This window comes from Candoia aspera, chromosome 3, assembly GCF_035149785.1.
Source record: "Candoia aspera isolate rCanAsp1 chromosome 3, rCanAsp1.hap2, whole genome shotgun sequence".
In the NCBI taxonomy this organism is placed as follows: domain Eukaryota; kingdom Metazoa; phylum Chordata; class Lepidosauria; order Squamata; family Boidae; genus Candoia; species Candoia aspera.
Window position 1 is genome coordinate 33,648,549 of NC_086155.1, and position 19,597 is coordinate 33,668,145.

A 19,597-nucleotide genomic window follows, 5' to 3' on the forward strand; every position below is an offset into this window, starting at 1 on the left:
TTTGATGAATATCAGTATGTAAATAAAATTGGTATTAATACACACACACACACACACACACACACATAGATAGATAATGCAAAATATAAGTAATTCAATTTAAAGGATTGGTAGAGGGGTTATAATGCACCTCTTTGATAAAAGCACCCATCTCACTGGCCCAGTGTGGATTATTTTGCAATTCTGTTTAAGACAGAGCTGAAAGAAATCCACATTTACCAAAGTAGCAGGGAATAAAGATATGCAGAAATCATATTACATAGTTCCTGACTTCCTTTTAATATTGCTACTCACTAAGTTGATCAATACACCATGCTCAATGCAGAAATCCAAATTATAGCCACTCTGACAAAGAAAAACTCAGTTGTTTCCTTCTCTTTCAAACATGACAGAAATAGGAAAAAAAACAAGTAAAATACAACTCTTAGTTTAAACATCAGGACATTAGCTATACGAAATAAAGTAAAGCTAATTTCTTTGCTTCAACAAAAACAATCTGCATCTGCGAAATTGCTTTGGCAGGTACAGACAAGGAAGGAAAGGGAATGTCAATAATAGACTGGTTACATTATATCACATTAAATAATGTGAATAATAATCATCTCTTGTCTTAGTGTTTTGGTTACAAACCACAGACCTAATTAAGATCTCTGAACATTGCACATGACCTTGTACTAACCTAAATTTTGCCTTAGTTCTCTGCATATAATGATATATGTTTTAAATACACGAATAGATATCATAGTTATCCCAAGGAAGTGGTCAACCAGATTTTAATAATGGATTTGTACAATCACAGCCCAGCTCAATTCGTTTAAGTTATAATAAATAACTTAAGCAGCAGCAGCTGTTTTCTGTCCAGCCAAAGTGTTGTTCTCAGAAGTCCACTGAACTCAAAGAGAGTGTTCATTGCATGCTTAACTATCTGAGAGCAGTTAAACATTTTAAATACTTGGTCTTACTTTGTATGGAAGAAGAGATGGTCATCACTAACATTTGTTATTTCTGAAAATAAAGATTTGATATGCTTCCTGAGGGAGTTTAGTTTAACCAAGGTTTTTGAGATTTCATGAAGGAATCACAGGAAAGGTTATGACTGTTTTAATCATAAACTATCATTTTAGCATTGTTTTAATTTCAAAGACTGGTAGCTCTGTCAATAGCAATTTAGACAGTAAATGCCTTAAGAAGAACTCTTCTTTTTCTTCTTCTCTCTCTCTCTCTCTCTCTCTCTCTGGTTAATCAGAACTTTGGCACACAATATAGTCTGATGGTAGTATTGAAATAAATAGTACTCTATAAACCACTATATCATGGTTTGTTTAACTATCATATGCCAAATAAAGTACAGTGGCTAAATTCAGATAAGATAGATTATAAAAAATAAAACTATTTATCATTCAAATTTCTATCACCACCCATCTCCCCCCAAAATGGGGGACTCTGGGCGGTTTACAATAAAATTATCCTTTTAAAAGCATCAATGTATAAAATTACAAAGTAAACAACCAATATACTAAAACAATAAATATAAATATAAAATCCAAGTGGAAGTATGGTTTAGCTTGATGTGTGAACTTCACCAATTGGGTTTGATCTCCCTCCAAGCTATGAATATGCTAATTCAAGACCCTGTACCTCTTCTTAAACAAGGAATATGCTTCTTCGATCAAGAAAGCTTCCTTGGTACATTCTGCATAAAGCATTAATGAGCATTCCACAATAAGAATTAAGAAAAGATTGGGAATGGGAGCACAGAGCTATGCATTTCTTCAAGTTACTAACTGAAGAAAAAATAAAAACAGAGATGGGGAAAAGAAGAATGGGGAAGAAGAGAAGGAGGAAGGAACAGCAAGTAGCCAATTAGCTTAAAATTCTTATCATGGAGTAGAAAACATATAGGCTAACTTTTTTGCATGCCTTGGAAAACAGTGGGAAACTTTCTGGGGAAAACTCTGCTCTAAAACAAAAGGAACATGCCATGGACACCTTGCTTAAAACTGCCTAGAGTGATTCTAGATTGAACTAGTTCAAAAACCTTGGGTGGAGATTTCCTAATTGTTGTCTATCATTATTGGTTTGCTTAAACAAATGAGGCAGTGTTTTAGGCATGGTCCTTTCTCAATTACAGAACTTGTGTGTTTCTGGGTGTGCCTTCAAGTCTGTTTTTGACTCCCAAACAAGCCCCTGCAGTTTTCCTGCAATATTTCAGAAGTGGTTTGCCACTGCCTCCTTCCTAGGGCTGAGAGACAGTGACTAGCCCAAGGTTACCCAGGTGGCTTTGCGCGCAAGGCAAGACTAGAACTCATGGTCTCCCAGTTTCTAGCCTGGTGCCTTAACCACACCAAACTGACTCTACCAGAACTTGTATTGACCTTCAAATAAACAGGCTCATAGTGACTGCATACAAACGAATTAGGTAGGGAATAAAACATTTGCTTACAAGCAGAATTTTTTTGCTTGTTTAGTACCATCAGCTATCAAATAATATGTTACCATGCCTTCAAATTCTTCAGTGTCTTTTTGAGACACTTCATTCAAGCATGTAACTTTCCCTAGAATCAAAGAGTTAAAATAAAATTTATTTAAAATAGCAGGAAGAATGGGTTCATTCACATTCAGTATCAATGTGACGTTCTACTTACAACTGAAACTGCAGTGCTTCCTAATAATACATGGCTTATGGCTGCTCTAGTATCATGCTCCATAACCGAATACTCTGTGACAAGTTCCAGCCTGCGCTCTTTAACTCTGTCCAGACTCATCTGTAAAAGCAAACCTGCCTACCAAATCATAAATTGAGGCATGGTTCACACTGCAATAAACCATTTTTTGTTTAATAATAGGGCTACCATACCTGGGCTGTGAAACTCTAGATCAGTGTTTCTCAACCTTGGCAACTTTAAGATGTATAGACTTCAAGTCCCAGAATTTCCCAGCCAGAATTCTAGGAGTGGAAGTCTTCACTCCTTAAAGTTTCTAAGGTTGAGAAACACTGCCCCAGATGACCACTAGATGGCAGAAAAGAGACTGAGATCATTCAAACCTACCAAGAGATGACTCTGAACTTCAGTAGCTTCAGCAGCCCCTTCCTGTCACCAGGACACCTGGCAGGACCCATGGAGCCCCCCCACCATTGCATACCTGCCCTGCCAATAGACCTGACCCAACAGCTCACAGGCAGTTCCCAAATGATGCTACCTTCCCAAGCTACCACAGGCAAAGCTTTGCCTCTACCCCTTTGCTGCTCACTGTAGAAGGATCAAGTGGCTGGGCAGATTCTAAGCCCCTGTGCTTCGTCCTCCCCCTCCGTTCTTGTCCTGCAGTGAGGGGGGGAGCAGTCTGAGTATGTCTCCAGTCTACATCCTCCTGCTCTGCATGGTGAACCTGACCTTCCACAATCATGCCTAAACAAATTCTATCTGGAGTTCATGTCCTAACAGCCAGGAACCACACTGAGACAAGGAACAGGTCTCTAGTGTTTTATTGCAGCTACATAACAGGAAAATCCTAACAAACTGAAGAAGCGTGGGAAAAACCCAGACATATAAACCCCAAAGGTTAAGGCGGGCCCGATCTGTGCCTCTTGGAATGGCTACCTAATTCCTCAGTGCTTAACAGTCTGGATGGGAGCCCCCTGCTCGCCATCCTTACTCATGACAGTTCATCCCCTCACACATCAGCTAATTTATCCCTACCACTATAAAAAGAAGCTCTAACTCCCTATAAAAAACGTGACCTCAGGGATGAACATGTCATCTGGGTGCCATCCTAGAAAGAAACATATAGATAGCTGTTCCACAACCAAACTGGAAGTTGAAAGGACTACAACATGGTCGTACATAGCCTCTCAACACCTTAGGTGTGACATTTGGCCTTAAAAGCTATCACCAAACTATACACAAAAGGGCTGTGCAGTGCTTTGGACATGATTCCAAAACACATCTCTTGTCTGCAACTCTTCAAAATAGCTACAGTATGTCTTGTCCCAGGATTGCATGATGCCCTCTGCAACTGTTGTACAGTCATGGGAAAAACACAGCTGCTTTAAAGAGATACAGACAGATGCATCCTTTTGAAACAGACTTTAAACCACTGCATAACCCTTTTAAATTTGTGACCGGGAAATAATTATATTAATTAATTAATTAATTATTAATCAAATTTATCACCGCCCATCTCCCAAAAGGGACTCTGGGCGGTTTACAATAAAAGATAGATAAAAATATAAAACTATAAAACCCTATAATACAGATACAATAAAACCTGACTGAAAGGGGTTTAGATAATAACAATTTAATCTAGCTGTGATGCCTGGAACACTCAAGCTTTCACTCAGTTAAGACTCATAAGCTGTTGCTTAGAAATCTATTTAATGAAGCGAAGCGTTCAGTACATAGAAAAAGTTGTGAATGGCATTTCCCGCACATTTCTACATTTAAAATCACAGAGGCTTCAAATTCCCCCCCTCCTGCCCCCTTTGGTATGTGCCCCTCCTTCCCGTGTCAGCAGATGGCTGGAACAGTTTCTCTTCCGATGACCTTGGGGCAAGGAGCAGCTAGCCCAAACAAAATGATTCACACTCCAAACTGGCTCCCCCTCCCTGCTGGCAACTCGTGGGTTGACACGGATTGCTGGAAGTCCAATAAGGTGTTCTGGGAACATTTGATCAGAAAGTGTGACACTAGCCTTGAAATCAGTTTTCCTTTATCTTAATGGCCCATCCTATCTTTCTGTTCTTTTTCATTTTTCATTTTCTGTTCTTTTTCGTTTTATTTAAAATTCATTTGGGGTGAATTTTAATTTGTAGGCAGTGTGAGGCTATTTTCACATAACACATTTATCTATGATTATTCATTTAACCAATCTGTGGGTCTGCATAATACACTAAACCATTAACTGATTACTCAGTATAGTAAGCTAAAAAGTAGTTGACTAGTTTGTACTTTGGTGCGTCATGCACACAACTTGACAGTTGTATTATATGAGTGTTTACAGTGAAATCTTAGTGGATTATAAAGCAGTGGACTTCACAAACAAAAAACAAAATTTCTGTGGTATTTACATCAATGTACGTCATTTGCATAATGATGTAATTTGTGCTATAAAGCTGCTGCAGATGACATTTAATTGATTTAAAGGGGCAATCAGGAATAAAAGACATCCCTCCCTCCAGCTAGATTGTTAAACTGTGGTTACATAAATGCAACACAAACACATTCTCTCCAACTGCAAAAAGTATCTATTTGTAGCCCAGCCCTGCTTCCTCAGTTTGGCTTGGGAACGGCTTAGTTAGCACAACACATTTGAGCCAGAAACTAGTCAAACAGATTTTAGTTTACTGTTATGCAAACCCAGCAATTTAAATCCAGCAAATGGGTGTCATTTCGTGACCTTACATTATTCCGCTCCATCAGGAACAGCTCAGTAGTTCCCCTCATGTTAAACACAGGTCATGGAAAGTCCCTATGACTCATATTGAGCTTTACATGCCCTCCCCTACATTGGACTACAACAGTGTTGTTCAAAATTGGCAACTTTAAGATGTGAGGACTTCAACTCCCAGAATTCCCCAACCAACATGCTGGCTGGGGAATTCTGGGAGTTGGTCCACACATCTTAAAGTTGCCAAGTTTGAAAAACAATGGACTATGATGTCCATAAGTCATCCCCATCAGATCCCCAGGATCTGTAGTGCAACATGCCTGGGGCACTGGGGGCAGGGAGGCTGACCCAAATCAAACATGCCTATTTGTGATTTGCGCTAGGCATCTTTTGCACTAGGTGGTGCTCTGACAGAGCCAAGAGTCTGTTCAGCTGCCTTCTCTATGATTTGTCTGGAGAGTCATCATGCTGGAGATAGAAAATAATAAAAAAGGTAAGGGAAAAAGTGATCTAATTAAGGTAATTAGTCCCCGAGTTCACATTAGTACATTTTATAATGGTGTATAATGGTGAAGTTTCACTTCCGAAGCACTACCTTGTTTTTCACAAGAAACATGGGCCTAGCATTTGGGTACAAGAAAGCAAGGTACAACCAACCACAATACAAAACCATTTTCCTCTCTATTATTTTCCCTCCTCCCCACCTCATTGCTAGTGCCAGTGCTGGCAATTTTCCTGGCATGATTCTCTAAAAATTTAGCTGCTTCCTGCACTAGAAGACCACAAATAGGTGTGTTTCATTTGGGTCAGTCTCCCCAAGAGCCACTATCCCAGCTGGACAGCAGCAGTGATGGCCACCATGTCAGTGAGGATCCAGCAGAGATTAGCGGGGTGGCCTCTTGGGCGGGCTGAGTGACTTCAGGCCAGTCACTCTCTCAGCCCAGCCCACCTCACAGGGCTATTGTTGTGGGGAAAATAGGAGGCAGGAGTATTAGGTATGTTCACCACCTTGAGGTGACCAATATATATTGGTTGGCTGGGAGTCGGGCACCATATAAATTTAATTACATACATATATGTGTGTGTGTCGATTCATATATACATACATATATATGACAACTTATATTCTCTCTCTCGCTCTCTCTGTGTATGTATGTGTGTGTGTATGTATATATATATATATATAAATAAATAAAGCGGGACAAAAATCTAATCATCATCATCATCATCATCATCATTAACTTTCCTGGCCGTCCGAAGCGGGTCGCGCCCGAAGTCTCTGACAGCTGCCAAAAGGAAGACCGTCCCTCCCTCCACCCTCGCCGTAACTCTTAGCTCTCAGCCAGCGGAGTTCGGATTTTGGCAGTCCAAAGCTGCCGTCCTACATCACACACCGTCAAAAATCCTACATCCTTCCCGCAATATGTTGGGAAGCAGCTTCCGGGAAGACAGGAAAAACGACATCCAACACCGCCCCCTAGTAAGACTGTGGGCTATATTCGTCCAATCAGCATCAGCCTAGGGGAGGACTTTAGAAACGGAATAACGTCACTATCGGTTTCCGGGCTACGGTCGGAGAGGCCTGTCCTCGCGTCTCGGAAGCTTTTTCAGGTTCTGCTTTTTCCTTCTGCGTGCCGGGTCTTTTACGGGCATGGCGGTCCGGGCGAGCTTCGAGAACAACAACGAGATCGGCTGTTTCGCGAAGCTCACCAACGCATACTGTCTGGTGGCCATTGGCGGCTCTGAGGGCTTCTACAGGTGATTAGAGAAGCCCGATATGGTTTCTGTTCTTCTCCTCGGGAGGCTCTTGGATAGCTGATCGCTTCCAGGATCTTGGCCTAGGTTTGCTCTGGTCATCCGACAGGCAACGAAGATGCCGCGCCTTGACTTTTCCAGATCGGGACCCGTCTCTGCTCCACTGCAGCTTCTTCCTTGGATTGTAGTTTGTCATTAAAGAAGAATAAGTGGGAAAGGCTGCAGGGGTCTTCCTTTATACTGAAAGAGCATGATTGGGCCTTAGTTCGTTCTGTTGATTATTACTTTAAGCGTCGGTGAGGTAGGTTGGGTTGGGCAAAAAACCAAGCAGACAAAAATGACCCAGTGATATATCCATGTTTGAGTGGAGACTTCAGTGTGGGGCTCCCCAGCACCACTCCAGTGCTGACTCCTATATCAGGGATCAGCACCTGTGAAGGTGTCCTCTCTTACTCATGCTGTACTGGACACGTTAGGTCAGAAGATGTCAGTAAGACTATTTCTCTGCAACTTGTTCCTTTATTAATCTTTCTGAGAATGTAGCTCTTCAGGCATGTTTGAATTGAACTGAAGTTTACAATCTTCCTTGCATGTTTAAATCTTATTCTGTTGTGTTTTAGTGTATTTGAAGGGGAGCTTTCTGACACCATTCCTGTAATTCATGCGTCTATTGCTGGATGTCGGATCATTGGCAGAATGTGTGTGGGTGAGCTGCTTTCTTTATATGATTGAGTTTCCCTTAAAATGTAAAATTCTTATCTCATTTTAGCCTTAACTTATTGACAAGCAATTTTGATTTTTATCCGTGCATTTTGTAATATTTCAGAGAAGGAAGGCAACTGTTATTGTGCCTTCAGTTATAAAGTCTAAATGTACTGTTGAGTACAGTTCATGTTTATGCTGATAGCTTTTGAGTGAAATTATTAAAAATGCTTAAAAGTTAAAAGTTTTTGTTTACAATTTAGCAAAGATACCAGGCCCCTGAATTGAAACATTAACACTACAGAGTTGTATTCCACAAACTTTGTGTTAAGGGAGATCCATTCATATAATTTGGATTTAGCCTATGGGCTCTTCATTGTGTCAGTTGCTATGGTTTCCAGGAAGATGGAGGAGCTTCCGATTACCTAAGTGCTTCTAAAGACAAAACAGGGAGAATGAGGGTTTTTTTCCCTCATCATTGCCTTATTTATTTTCAAAATCTTGTATTAATTTATTTTTAGAAGTGTTAATTGAAATAATACATTGTTTTGTAATGTAATAAAGCCAACTAAATCCATTTATTAATATTTATTTAAATTTATTATGGCTTCCCACTCCCATTTACTAACTTGTTAGACAGCTATGATACTTTTATTAAATTAAATTTTATGCCTGAAGGTGGTAGTGGAATTGGAGGAGGTAACTAGGTAGGCAAAATGTGGCCGTTTTTCTACAATGCTTGCATTGTATTGTGGATATATTTTGGTAAAAAACCAACTCTCTGGCAGTACTGTAAACTGTTTAAGGTCAGATACTGTTAAAGAACATTGAATTAGATTCATACTTTCTTATTTCTGGTCCTGGGTCATTGTTTTATGGCACAGAATTTTGGGGACAGGAATTGAAGGCATTTTTTTTCTATACTTCTAGGGAACAGGCATGGGTTATTAGTCCCAAACAACACTACAGACCAGGAACTTCAGCATATCCGAAACTGCCTTCCTGACTCAGTGCGAATCCAGCGGGTGGAAGAACGTCTTTCTGCTCTGGGAAATGTCACTGCATGCAATGACTACGTCGCACTTGCCCACCCAGACATTGACAGAGTAAATGTCAAAATCTGAATCCTTTAGTAGTAAGCATGCTGTTTGCACTAGCTAACTAATCTTTAGCAACAGTTTAACAAACCGTTTTTTATTCAACATTTGCTGTACAGGTAGTCCTTGCTTAACCACCATTCGTTCAGTGACCATTCAAAGTTACAATGGCGCTGAACAAATGGTAGTTACGACCAGTCCTCGAAGTTCCGGCTGTTCCAGCACCCCCACAGTCACATGATCAAAATTTGGGTATTTGGCAACCAGCCTGCATTTACAACCCTCACAGCATCCCACAGTCATGTTCTCCTGCCCTGCGTGAACTGCCTCTGCTTCAACTCCCCCACCTGCCTATCTCCCTGCCCCATCTCTGCCCTTTTGGATGCCCTGCACTCCGCCGCCTACCCCTGCCTCCAGCTGACCTTTGCCATCTTCTTCCACTGCTGGCCTGGGATCCAGGTGCTGGGCGAGTGCACAGCCCCGTGATACACACAACAAGCATGGCAGGGCAGTGGAGCCTCATCTGCAGAAGGGAGCTTACCGGGCCCAGCCAGGGAGGAGGCAGCGGGACTGAACCAGTAGAGGAGGCAAGGCAGCTCACATTGGAAGCACTCCTGGAGAACCGAATGCGGGAGGCCCTCTGGACCTGTACTGGAGCTGCTCCTGCAGAAGGAGGGGTGCTCCTGGCCAAGGCAGCTGATGGTCCTTTGCATGGCCTTGCAAGAGGAAGGCTGGGCTGAGCAAACAGAGGGCCTGCAGCTAGGCTGTCAGTACTGAGCTTTCCTCCAGCCCGCACTGAAGCCTGTGGGCCCTCTGCTCACTGAGCCTCACTTCCAACGCAAGCTGCAGAGGACTAATTATGTTGAGGTGACCCACTAGCAAGCACAAAGGCAAGTGTAATGGCATGTGGGAATGACCTTGAGTTGGGGGAAGAGATGCTACCCAGGGAATGCTGCCCACCCTAATAATGTTGAAGTTCTGTGGTTAAAAGCAATGAAAACATAATGATGATCACTTGAAATCAGATAAATGTCTTCTAACAGCCCTAAGTTTAAATGTCAGTATTTTTTTTACAGGAGACAGAAGAGATTCTAGCTGATGTACTGAAAGTGGAAGTATTTAGACAGACAGTAGCAGACCAAGCACTGGTGGGAAGTTACTGTGCATTCAGCAACCAAGGAGGATTAGTACACCCTAAGACCTCTATAGAAGACCAGGATGAACTTTCCTCGTTGTTACAAGTCCCCCTTGTGGTAAATATTCTTTCTGTTCAAATCTTGGGGTGTTGTTTCTTTATACTATATTATGAACCAAATTACATAATAGGATTTTAACATCTTATGACTAGATTTTGCATTGGGGATGTACTCAACCACAGTTTTACCCCTCTATATGCCACTATAGGTTGGCTGATTTAAAACAGGAGATCTCTTCCTACGGTTGTTTCTAATTGTTTCGATATTATTCCCTTCAACTTCTTTTTGGATTATATAGTGTTGTGTGGTCCTTGCAGCCTAAAGAAATAGACAGCAAAAGAGTTATTTCCAAATATGCATGACCTAGTGCAGCCTAATCTTAAACCATAAAATTAGGAGCAGTGAATATCCGGATGAACAATTCCAGTGGGAAACATTGAAAAATATGTCTAGTATAGTTGTGTTAACTGTATTAAATAGCATATGAGACATCTATTGGGAATGACAGTAATTGTGATTCACACATTTTGCTGATCTATGATTTATTGTAACCATGATTTGTCAGAGTGGCTGGGCTCATAACACTAAGCCATAAAGCATGGTTTGGAAAAGAGTAGAAAACTGCCAGTGCAATGACTGTTGAACATCATGAATATTATGCATGTCTATTGAAACTTTGGTCCTCTGATCTATTTAAATAGTTACAAATAGGGTTCATACTCATGCAGCCTTAGGCACGGAGAGGGGATAGAATGCATGAGAAAGAATTTCTTAGACAACTAGCTATCTTTCTTATCAGGCTGGAACTGTTAATCGTGGCAGTGAGGTGATCGCAGCTGGAATGGTTGTGAATGACTGGTGTGCCTTCTGTGGCCTGGACACAACTAGCACAGAATTATCTGTTATTGAGAGTGTCTTCAAACTCAATGAAGCACAGCCAAGTACCATTGCTACCACTATGAGAGATTCTTTGATTGATAGGTGAGTCAAACATTATTTTATATGTATATTTATTGATATTATTCTGATTTATTGTATTTTATACTGTTTTATTGTGAACCGCCCAGGGTCCCCCGAGTGGGGGAGATGGGCAGTAATAAAAATATGACTGACAAATAAATAAATAAATCTGCTTTCAAAAATTATTAGAGATGGATGGTAGACAGAATATAACTATACTAACAATGGCTTTCTTCAATGGTCTTAACGTGTTTGCAGCCTTCTGTAAATTCCAAGGGATTCATCACTCTGAGAAGATGTATAGTACTACTTGTTCATTAATAAACATTTCTCTCTCTTCCATGTGCTTGGATCTGCTTCCAGTAAGAGCACATTGTACATAATTGCTGACTTTTAGGAAGATGGGAAGCCAATGAGGAAGTTGCATTTACATGATATGTCAGGTTAACTGGACAGAAATAGTTCAGCATTGTTTATTACTATAGATAGTCCTTGCTTAACCACCACAATTGGGACCAACAACTCTGTTGCTAAGCAACACAGTCATTAAGCAAGAAATCACGTGACTGCAACTTGCGATTTTACTGCTGGTTTCTCCATTGACTGCTTGTTGGAAGCTGGCTGTGAAGCGCCGGCTGTGAAGTGCAATTCCAGTGGGATTGACCACAGGGATGCTGCAACGGTCGTAAGTGTGAGGACCGGCCGTAAAGTTACTTTTTCAGTGCCATCGTAACTTTGAACAGTTGTTAAACAAGGCAGTCATTAAGTGAGGACTACCTGTATTGCATTGATAACCTACCATTTCTGTACATAGAATGGTTATCTCGTAACTCTGTGGCTCATGTTTTTATATGCATCTCACTTAGTTTCAGTTTGAGGTGCTGGTTTTCAATTGGACCTTGTCTGATTTTTAGAGCTCAAGCATAAAAGTAAAGCTTCAAGTATGTTTTTTTGCTGATAATAATTTCTGTTCCCTTTTATAGCTTGACATGATCTGCTCCATGCCTGCAGAAACACTACAGGAGTGAAAGGCCAGATTATGATCTTGACTGCTCACTGAAGTAAATCCTCTGTTTAGTGTCCCTCCAGTCTAAGAAGGAGGTCTCTACCACAATCGTTGTTTCAAAACTATATTATTCTAAACCTCCTTTGGCAAGCAAGATTTGAATTAAAAAAAAAACATCTTTATGTCCCTTTGTTTTGTTAATCTGTTCTTTTGCGTTCATTTATTCATAAGATGATTGTTATAACATAAAATAATGATTTAAGCAAAAAAAGGTTATTTTTTCCCCCAGTATTCACCAGAATGCTGCCTGAAGAATGCTGATTGTTTTCTTTCAGAAGGGGCTGGTGTTTGTGTTGTTTCAGTCTGGAACTTTTCAGGATAGCTTTCACATAGCCAGCAAGACCAGATTAACATAGCTGGATCCTCATGTTACTATCATGCATCATTCTATATCCAGAAAATAATTTTTTAAGGGGCTGAAACTATGGAACATTTCAGCAAAGCCAAGCATATTTATGTTTTCCAGGAGGGTATGGTCATAGAATCTAGTTCATCCATATGTGAAGTCACTGAAAAGCCAAAGAGAACTGTATCTGCTTTTTAGTGGAAAGTCTTTTTCTATCAGAGAAAATAATAGACTTAAATTGAAAGGGATTTCTTTCTGATAGTTGCCTTCATGCTTATCTTTCAATATCAAAATATATTGCTCCTTTGTCTTAAATCCAAGGATACAATGTTTGTTTTTGCATAAAAGTAGGACTACTTGCAGTTAGATTATTTGGAATTGGGGAGATTTTATGATAGCAACACAAGCCTTCCCTGGGTGCAATATATAGTTAGCAACTAATTGCTTTTCTTCGTATTTTAATTGAAAAATTGCTATACCTACAAAGGACTTCTGTTTACTACAAAAGTGTAAGTTAATTTAGCTCTATCTTAAGATTAAGCTTAATAAACCTTAATCCTTGAAATAATTGGTGTGGACATAGAGTTGAACTTGAAACAACAAGAGCTGTATCAAATTGAAGTCTGAATAGGTTTTTTACATTTGCTACACCAACTGGCTTTACCTTGCTTCATACGTCAGGCCACAGCTTTTGCTTTATCAACCCTCCGCCAAATTAGTGTAACAGTTTGTCTGGAACATACACTAAAATTATAAAAACTATCCTCACTGGTTATGTATTCCTTACCAAAATTGCCTTGTATCTCCCATTCGAAGTGATGACACTTGCGCTATAAGACTGAAAGTGATCGAACTGGCTCTGACTCATCTGCTCTACATATAGCTCATGCATGACACACACACAGATAAAAGAATGGGGTGAGCTGGAAGTAAATGAAAAATATTACATACTTAGCCTCCAACTGTTGCCTATTGCATAAGTTCTTTTAACAAAAGTGACCTTTACTCTCGACTCCTAGGTGTAGACTTTTGCAGTTTTCACACTTCGATACTGTTGAGAGAAGTTAAGGAAGGCTTTTATTTCACAGCCAAGATTACTGAATTTAGATTTTCAGTACTATAAGGGTATTAGGGTTAGGGTGGCAATAGAGCTAAATTAACTTACACTTTTGTAGTAAACAGAAGTCCTTTGTAGGTATAGCAATTTTTCAATTAAAATACGAAGAAAAGCAATTAGTTGCTAACTATATATTGCACCCAGGGAAGGCTTTGACCATGACTAAGGCTGCAACATAAACCATTGCATCTAAGATGTAACTACTGGATCTACTGAGTACGGTGGCTTATAGCCAGTCCCCAGCTTGTGTATTAATCTGGAAAGCCTTGCATAACTCAGTGTTTGCACATGTTGGGTATTCATCTGGATGCTGTACTACTTTGTGCAAAACTCAATTTTTTATGCATTTAGAAAATGTTCAGTAAAGCTGAGTTTATATAAATCAGGTTGCACGTCACCCGGGAAGTGTCTGTACTTTTAAGTGGGAATATATAGGGTCAGGCATTGTTTCCGTCATTTGGCTGTACTTGTGGAGTATACATAGAAAGCTAATGCCAGTAAACTGAGAAGTTGACATTTTTGTTATGGTAGTTCACAAAAATAAACTTTATTGCAGTAGTGTAGATACTGTGAACTTGCATCTTAGAAACTGACATTTCCTGGACCATTAATGAGATAATCAGCCTTCTGATGGATTGTAAAGAGTTTAATGATGTGGTACAGATGCCATGACATTTATTTTAGAATGAATTTGACAAAATTGTAGCCCTTTGGAAAAGATAACATACTTCCAATAAATGTATCGGTCTTTATTTCATGAGTATTTGATTTGTATTACAGAGGGGTGCACAACTTTTGTTAACTCAAGAGTTGAATCTGGTTTGTATGGTATGCCAAGGTGCATATTCTTAAGGGGTGAGGTCAGGATTCCAATGTTCAAGGTTTTTTTTTTCTCCAGTGTTTTTAAGGTTCCCTAAACCTCTTCAAAGTTTCCAAGCATCTGTTTTGCTCCCTCAGTTCCCCTCCATAAAAATAAGACAGGCTAAGTACTTGATCCATCCACTCTAGGGGCTTGTGAAAAGGGTAATGGGTACTTTTGCCAATTAACTTGCCAAAAACCCAGCCCAAAAACTAAGGGGAGGGAAAATAATACAAGATCATTGATAGAATAATGTTGAAGAAAAGTTTAGCTGCTAGTTCAGGACATTTATGCAAGGAGGTCTTTTCATATCAGAGCTGAAGATAGAAAATGCCTGTTAAGTCCCATATGATGCAAAGGAGACAAATGCTAAGGCTGAAATAATCTAAACAGAGTTCATACCATAAACCAAGCACGAGCAGTATTACTTTAATAATAGTATTAGTATTAATACTACTAATAATACATAGTATTGCTTTATTTGATGTCAGGCTTGAGACTAAGTGTATCCATTTCTAGAAATTGCAGCAGCAGTTCTCAATACAACCTGGATTCTGAAGGTGGGAGATGTGACTCCTGAACACCATCCTAGCTGCCATGGAAACCTCAATAACACTACTCCCAATATCAAAGGAGAGAGAGGAAGTACCTTTGATCTCCAGGCAATATCAAATCAGGATAAATTTGCATTAATCAACAGTGTGTAACCAATATCTTTGCATTAAAGCCAATGGGAGGATATTTAAAAAAAAAAAGCCAAGAAAGCAGGAAAACCAGGAATATGGTTCTAGTCACCCTACTAGTTTGAGCTGATGGACTTTGGAATCTTTGGCTTCTCAGTGACCAAATTCAATCCCACCCACATTATAAGTTCTCTAAAGAAGTAACAGCAAAGTTGCTTCTTAATTGTCTGTGAAGAATTTGCTTTTGTCATTTTCTAAGTCTCAACTGGTTTAATTCCAAAGTAGGAGCCATGTTTAGATCAGTTCATACAAGTCTAGAAATACAGTGAAAGACTTCTCGATAGCATGTGGGAACAGTAAGATTATTACAAGCAGGCATAAAACCAAGATTCACATGTGCAACATAAATAGGTATTACTCTGCCTGAATCTTTAAAAAGTCTTTGCAACAGTGCAATTAAGTGGCTAAAGACCTTAACTATTAGGGCTGAAAATGCATATGTGCTATCAACCTGTGTTTCACTATCATATCGCGCATGAGGTGATGGTGTGCTTGTAGCTCATTTTGGTACATAATATTAATAGCACAGTGCTACTACATCTGTTCTATACTGCATTTCATGTTGAATGCACAACAAGAGTTTATTGTAGCCCCATTGCTAAAAGTTAACATGCTCTATCTATCAACCATGGATTCTGAGATGCCCTTTAATCTGTATTGTTAAAGAAGCCCTTTACAATTCCATAGTGTGGCCTACTGGACTTTCAGAATATCAAAAGTATAAAATATATTTCATTTATAGTTGTGCATGACTTTTCTTTCTTAAAGCTAAACTATTTGGTATGTTCTCAGTTACAGCATAAATATAAACTAGTATAACATTTACTAATTCCGATGTTTGCTGAGGTTGAGACAGAATTAACTATTTCAAAAAGAAGCTAGTTTTCCACTGTTCTTTTGTTTGTTTGTTTTTGTCCTTGTAATACTTATGTGGGAAATACTTTGAGTATTTAATCCTTACCATATTCATCTGTTTCCTTTAACCTTTTTCTTGAATAATTTTCAATTGTTTTTCCCCAGCTGGGCCTTGTGCGTGGGCCCAGCTGAAAAAAGACAGCTTGGGGTGGATTTACAGAATAGAATCCGTGAGAATTTGGAAAAGCTTCACCTTTCCATCCTTTATTTGGTTATTGCCAAATAGAACCATTGAAAGCAATGGATCTGTATTCATTAAAAACTTGCAACTTTGATTTCAGTGGATCTGCCTAAAGAATCACACAGAACCTGGAAACCACCCTCACTCTGCTAATGGATGGTATATTCCCAATCTCTTGACAGAATTATCATTGAACAGCCATCATCTACTGTAGTTCAACTCTTCTGGCGGAATGAGAAAGATTTCTGAGGAAAGGGCCACAGTACCTTCCATGAGTGGGAACTCCGCTCACATCAGTTGTTGTGTCACTTGGGGAGATTCCCATGATCCATAACATAGCCCATTCAGTATTCCTTTGGAAGAGGCAGGGTTTTAGGAAGAGAGAGCAACAAAAATACCGTCTTTTGTCCATACCCTTTCATGAATTGGATCCAGCGCACCCATGTTTAGGACTGCCTTTTTTAGGGGTATACACAAAACAGAAAATACCTTGTACTGAACCTGAAACTGCCTCATAAGTTCTGCCAACCTGAGGGGCTGCAGGTGTCAGAACTGAAACCAGCAATTTTATGGTGGTTCTGGGTTTTGGCTGGGAGAAGTGAAGAGGGCAAGGCTGGTGCGCCTGCTCCTCTTTCCCACCCTCTTCCACTTGATTTTGCAGCAGCTTATCGATTGATCCCAGCACCTTCTTTTTCTCACCTCCCGTATGCTGCACTCGAAACCCTGGACATGGGCTACAACCACTACTGTGAGGTGGGAGAGGCAGGCCATGGGAAGACTGGGGGGTGGGCAGGCTGCCCAGATAGGCTGCACTGAAAGCCAAGGACATTGATCAGCAGGGCCCTATCAAATCCTAATCTTCCAAAGGCCTTTCTCCATCTCCCCTTAGTCATGTTTTGCACACATACACACACCCATTTTTCTTCTGTTTAAAGACACTGATGCCATAAACAGTGACTTATTTACACTGCCAAATTTTAAAATTACCAGCTTTATAATAACTTAAATCATTAACTTCCTGATTTATGTCACCCCTTCCATCATTGCAAACCAAAATTCCCATTGCAAACTTGCCCACACATTTTACTATTCTAATGCACATGTGATTTACTTTTTCTTATATAAATGGGTGAAAATATCATGGAGCATACATTTCATCTTATAATGGTAACAATTTATTGTTGCCAACTTAAAATAGTGGTAATATGACATTTAAATATTTATTACATGACAAGTTATTAAAAACAAGATCATTAAGGTCTGCATTCACATCATTAGTGTTTATAAATTCAATTCCTTAGTCTTGCAGACTAATTGAATTCAGAAATTTCATTTCTGTCAGTTTAGGTGAACTGAAATGACTTTAGAGCTGTTTGAAGTTGTGGTCTACACAAAATTACCTCCTAAGAGCTCTTTGTGTTTGTTGCTGAAGAGTGGAAACATTACCATGAATGTAGAAAACATCTGACCAGCAGGTATTGGAAAAAAAATGGTATTCAGGTAATTGCCTGGATCCTGTAATAAATTAAAATCTTTCAGAATGACTAAGCCTCAGAATGTCCTCTTCAGAAGGTACTGAAATGTTCCTTTTGTGACCCACAGAACTGTCTTTTTTTATGAGGCAAGTGTAGAAAAAAAGACTCAATAGGTGGTTGGCTACACTGGCAAATGCTGGGTTTAAAAGTGGGCACTGAAGAAGATTGCTCAAGTGAATTGAAAAAAGGTTGAAGCAAACTCCTCTTGAGGTTTCCCAACACTCACTGAGTGGGTTGGTCAAATATGTCACACTGAGACACACGGCACTGAGGCAGTCAGAAGGAAAGCGGCTCTACAGTGCAAGGCCACCTGGGTTTAGTTGATTTTTGTTTTTGTTTTCAATCCCAGAATTCTCTGACTCATTTACGTCTCTTGAAGAAGTTGTTTGGCAGGCTATCCATCAAACCACCTTCTAACGTCTGCAGCCCATCACCATCATCATCACCATCTCATGAACCAAATGAGCTACTGAACTTGTCATACCCATTCCTGCACAGGTCTTCTGTAGTATGTCACACTTTGCTGGACCTCTTTATTTTTGAACTGGAAGATTGTGTATACCAAGACAAGGATACACAAGGATAAAATGCAGGGGATCACAACTGCAATTGCATTAACAGTGCTAGGCACATCGTTTATAGTTACCATAATATCAACATCATCATGAGAGAGGCGTCGGTCTTTGCTTCGTTCAACTTCCTTCTGGTTACAACCCATCCAGTCTTTGAGAATTGACCTAGGGTATCCTGGCTCCACAGTCAGCCTCTGGTTATCAAACTTCCAGTATTCCTTACCTTTGTAAAAGTAAGTATAAACTGAAAAAAAAAGCAGAGATTATTCCATTCATGGACTAACTAGAACCATAGAGTTGGAATCAGTCGTTTAGGCTATCGTGTATAAGAATCCAAATTAAAGCTTCTCAGACAAATTGCTGTCCAGAATTGGACACAGTTTTGAAGTGGGGCCTAACCAAAGCAGAACAGGGTAGAATGATTACTTCTTACGATTTGGAAATTGCATTTCTTTGATGCAGCCTAAAATTGCATTTGCGTTCTTTGTAAGCCACATGCTGGCTCATATTCAGTCTGCAATCAACTATAATTCCAAGATCTTTTTTGCAAGTATTGTTAGCAAGGCAGGTATCCCTCATCCTGTACATCTCTATCTGATTTTTGCTTCTTAAGCAAAGAACTTTTTACTTAGTTTTTTTTAATTTTACTTTCATCACATTTCTCGCATAATGTTAATTTTTATTTCTGTGCTCAAGACTATTACCTACTTATTCCTGAGCACTCTCTGAGTACAACTTTGAACACAGTTTGGAATACAATATAGTTTTCAACTCCAATTAATTGTCTGCAATCCAGCCCATACTTAACTAGCTTATCATATTTTATTTATTTATTTATTTGATTTCTATCCCACCTTTATTATTTTTATAAATAACTCAAGGCAGCGAAGATACCTAATACTCCTTCCTCCTCCTATTTTCCTCACAACATTAATCAGCATGTCATGGAGTATTTTGTCAAATGCCTTGCTGCAGTCAGGGTATAGAAAGTCTGCATACTAAGGAGTGGAGATAAAACAGAGAACTGTGTATATGGCAAGATTAGCCATACTTCAGAAGAAAGAGTAAAAAGAAACCATTATTTAGATTTTCCTACTTAAAGACAACTACATTTGCTTCATTTGCATGAGAAAAAAAATTGGGAAATGAGGATAGGAATAAGCATCCA

At 39.6% G+C, this 19,597-nt stretch overlaps 2 protein-coding genes across 2 annotated transcripts in view; one reads left to right on the forward strand and one right to left on the reverse strand.

The window, feature by feature from the left end:
* The first annotated feature begins 6,974 nt into the window (after nucleotides 1–6,974).
* On the forward strand, nucleotides 6,975–16,103 carry EIF6 (eukaryotic translation initiation factor 6). Its single transcript, XM_063297306.1, has 6 exons — nucleotides 6,975–7,143; nucleotides 7,761–7,846; nucleotides 8,773–8,948; nucleotides 10,016–10,192; nucleotides 10,935–11,116; nucleotides 12,079–16,103. Exons 1-6 carry the CDS (start codon nucleotides 7,037–7,039, stop codon nucleotides 12,086–12,088), a joined length of 738 nt encoding a protein of 245 aa, XP_063153376.1. The 5' UTR covers nucleotides 6,975–7,036; the 3' UTR covers nucleotides 12,089–16,103.
* Nucleotides 16,104–17,510: 1,407 nt separating this feature from the next.
* The window catches only part of MMP24 (matrix metallopeptidase 24), a 53,188-nt gene continuing 51,101 nt past the window's right edge, over nucleotides 17,511–19,597 (reverse strand). The window contains exon 9 of the mRNA XM_063297318.1: nucleotides 17,511–18,673. Within this exon, the coding sequence (XP_063153388.1) occupies nucleotides 18,336–18,673 (338 nt within the window). The 3' untranslated portion in view covers nucleotides 17,511–18,335. The remainder of the gene's footprint in view (nucleotides 18,674–19,597) is intronic.